This window comes from Octopus bimaculoides, chromosome 11, assembly GCF_001194135.2.
Source record: "Octopus bimaculoides isolate UCB-OBI-ISO-001 chromosome 11, ASM119413v2, whole genome shotgun sequence".
NCBI classification, from domain to species: Eukaryota; Metazoa; Mollusca; class Cephalopoda; order Octopoda; family Octopodidae; genus Octopus; species Octopus bimaculoides.
The window spans coordinates 78252959-78255458 of record NC_068991.1 but is presented as its reverse complement, the minus strand read 5'-3'; the positions used below and the strand labels follow the sequence as shown (position 1 = coordinate 78255458).

At 37.7% G+C, this 2500-nt stretch overlaps 1 protein-coding gene across 1 annotated transcript in view; it reads right to left on the bottom strand.

The window, feature by feature from the left end:
* The window catches only part of LOC106868585 (tubulinyl-Tyr carboxypeptidase 1), a 26046-nt gene that overhangs the window by 20522 nt on the left and 3024 nt on the right, over positions 1-2500 (bottom strand). Inside the window, exon 2 of the mRNA XM_052972015.1 lies at positions 760-993. Coding sequence (XP_052827975.1) covers positions 760-972 — 213 coding nt within the window. The 5' untranslated portion in view covers positions 973-993. The remainder of the gene's footprint in view (positions 1-759; positions 994-2500) is intronic.

Below are 2500 nucleotides of genomic sequence, written 5' to 3'. Positions count from 1 at the left end.
ACATGCATACATACACAAATATATGCATACATACACACACACACGTACATACACACATACATACATACACACATGCACAATTACATACATACATACATACATACATACATAAATGTATAATATAAAGATCCAGCTTCATGATGATGATGATGATGATGATGATGATGATGATGCTCAGGTAATATGGAGTAGTATGCATTGCATAGCATTGTTTCATTTACTTTGTTGAAATACCTGTAAGCTAACGAATCTAATTAATTATGCAGTTCATGTTGTTTTCTGATCTTCTACTCTCCCACCCACCCCTCCATCAATCAACTTCATTTCACTGCTGCTGCTGCTGCTGCTTTTCTAAGATCCTCCCACTCTCAATCTTTGACACTCCCACTGCTGTTGTTATTTCATTATCCTCCTACTCTCAAAGCCTTATCACTCCTACTACTGCTACAGCTATTTGATGATCCTCCCACTTTCAGCCCCACCGCTGGAGCTATTCCTTGATCCTCCCACTGTCAACTTCATGACACTCCCACTGCAGTGGCTATTACATTAACTTCCCATTAACTAACCTCCTCAGGACAAATATTGTTCTGGCTATTCTCTTACCCTCCCACTGTCAACTTTCGACACTCCTTCTGCAGTGGCTCTTACATTAACCTCCCATTGTCAAGCCCTCAACATTTCTACTGTCACAGCTTTTAAATTAATCTTTCATTTTCGAAGAATTCACAAATATTAGAGAATTATACAATAATTTACCTTTGGAAGGTTATCACTAAGAACTCTAACGCTTTCAATAACATTCTCTCCATCCGGATGTTGCTTGGCAGCAAATGACCACATTCTTTCCCACGTCTCTTCTTTCAGTGGTAAACCATTTTGGTTGACCCAAAAGAAACAGCCGGCATTATGCTTTAATTTATCATTGTGTTTGTGTTGCCTTAAAGGTAAAGTTGCCTTACGAACTGACATTCAGCCAATTGCTCGACTTATCTGTTAGGTACAGCATCAAGGAATTCTTGTTTTTCTTTTATATGACAAGATTATAAAAACTAGCATTATATAAAAAAAAAAATGAAAAAGAAAAAGGAAACATTGAAATACACATTGATTTATGATTTGTTTGCAAGTTTATCACAAGTGATAATCCTTTAATTGAAATTCCAAAATATGAAAAAACTGCCAGTACATGAATCGTGTTAGCCATCTGGTTCACCAGTCCTCAGTCAAATCGTCCAACCCATGCTAGCATGGAGAGCGGACGTTAAACGATGATGATGATGATGATGATGAAGAAAAACCCTCACCCCACTTCCCACCACCACCACCACCACCACCACCACCACCACCACAAATGATGACAAATATCTGTCAAATGTAAATAATGTAAATAATGTACATAATTCCTCATCTCTTAAATATAGAACTGTATTAGATATATAGTTATTCTGAATCTTTACAGAATATGTGTAACAAGTGAGATGTAATAAGTAATTTCTGAATTACTGAAATAAATTGATGTTACAAAGTCTATAATTATTGCCTCTTCTTAATCATGTAATGCCTGTTTTGGATGCTGGAATTGTACAGATTTATTCAGAGAGAAAGGATTTGGAAGAAAGCACACACATTTGTGTGTTGTGGACAACTGTTTGTTTACATGGAATGTCTTTTGGTAGTCTTCCACTAAATGTGTGAAAGGAAATGTAAAGGGTTCCAGGCTCACAAGAAAGAAGTTTGTGTGTGTGTGTGTGTGTGTGTGAAAATTAAGTCTCAGTGAAGTTTGAAGCTGGCAGAAAGAAGCTGACAAAAGGTGATGGAAGTAAACTGTCTCTTAGTCACAGAATGAAGGAGCTGTTTTTTTTTTTTACAGGTGTCTTGGGAATATACCTGTGTCAAAGCCAAATTAGGTCACTGAAATTAGAATTGAATGTTTAACCTAAGATGATGTGGGAATTTGATGGGTTAAACAAATACAATTTTTTAAGTGCAGAAATAGAGAAAAAAAATGAAGCAAATGTGAAGATTCAGAAGAGTGAGATTGGGGTGGGGAGTGAGGGTGTTCATTTCCACATTTCGCTGAATCACTCTTAAATATAGATCTAGCGGCAAAGGTGATCCAAGATGACTTCTAGCTCATTTCAACCACCTGCAGGAGGTTGCTGGAAATGCAGCTTCTTGAAAGTGAATTGAAGCTGATTGACAGCTTTTGTTATTCTATGAGGAAGCATTCGGCTAGGTTTTGTTTTCTTGGACTTACAATGCTGGGCAGATATCAAAGGAGCTACCTCTATCCCTTTCCAAAACATGCTGTGACAAGAACTACAGGACCATCACTTCCCGAAGTGGTCTTATGAAGCACTTGTTCACCATCTCAAGTATTTGTGTCACTAAGTACTAATGCTAGTTAGCTATTGACTCCATGCTGGGTTCATACACACACACACACACACACACACACACACACACACACACACACACACACACACACACACACACA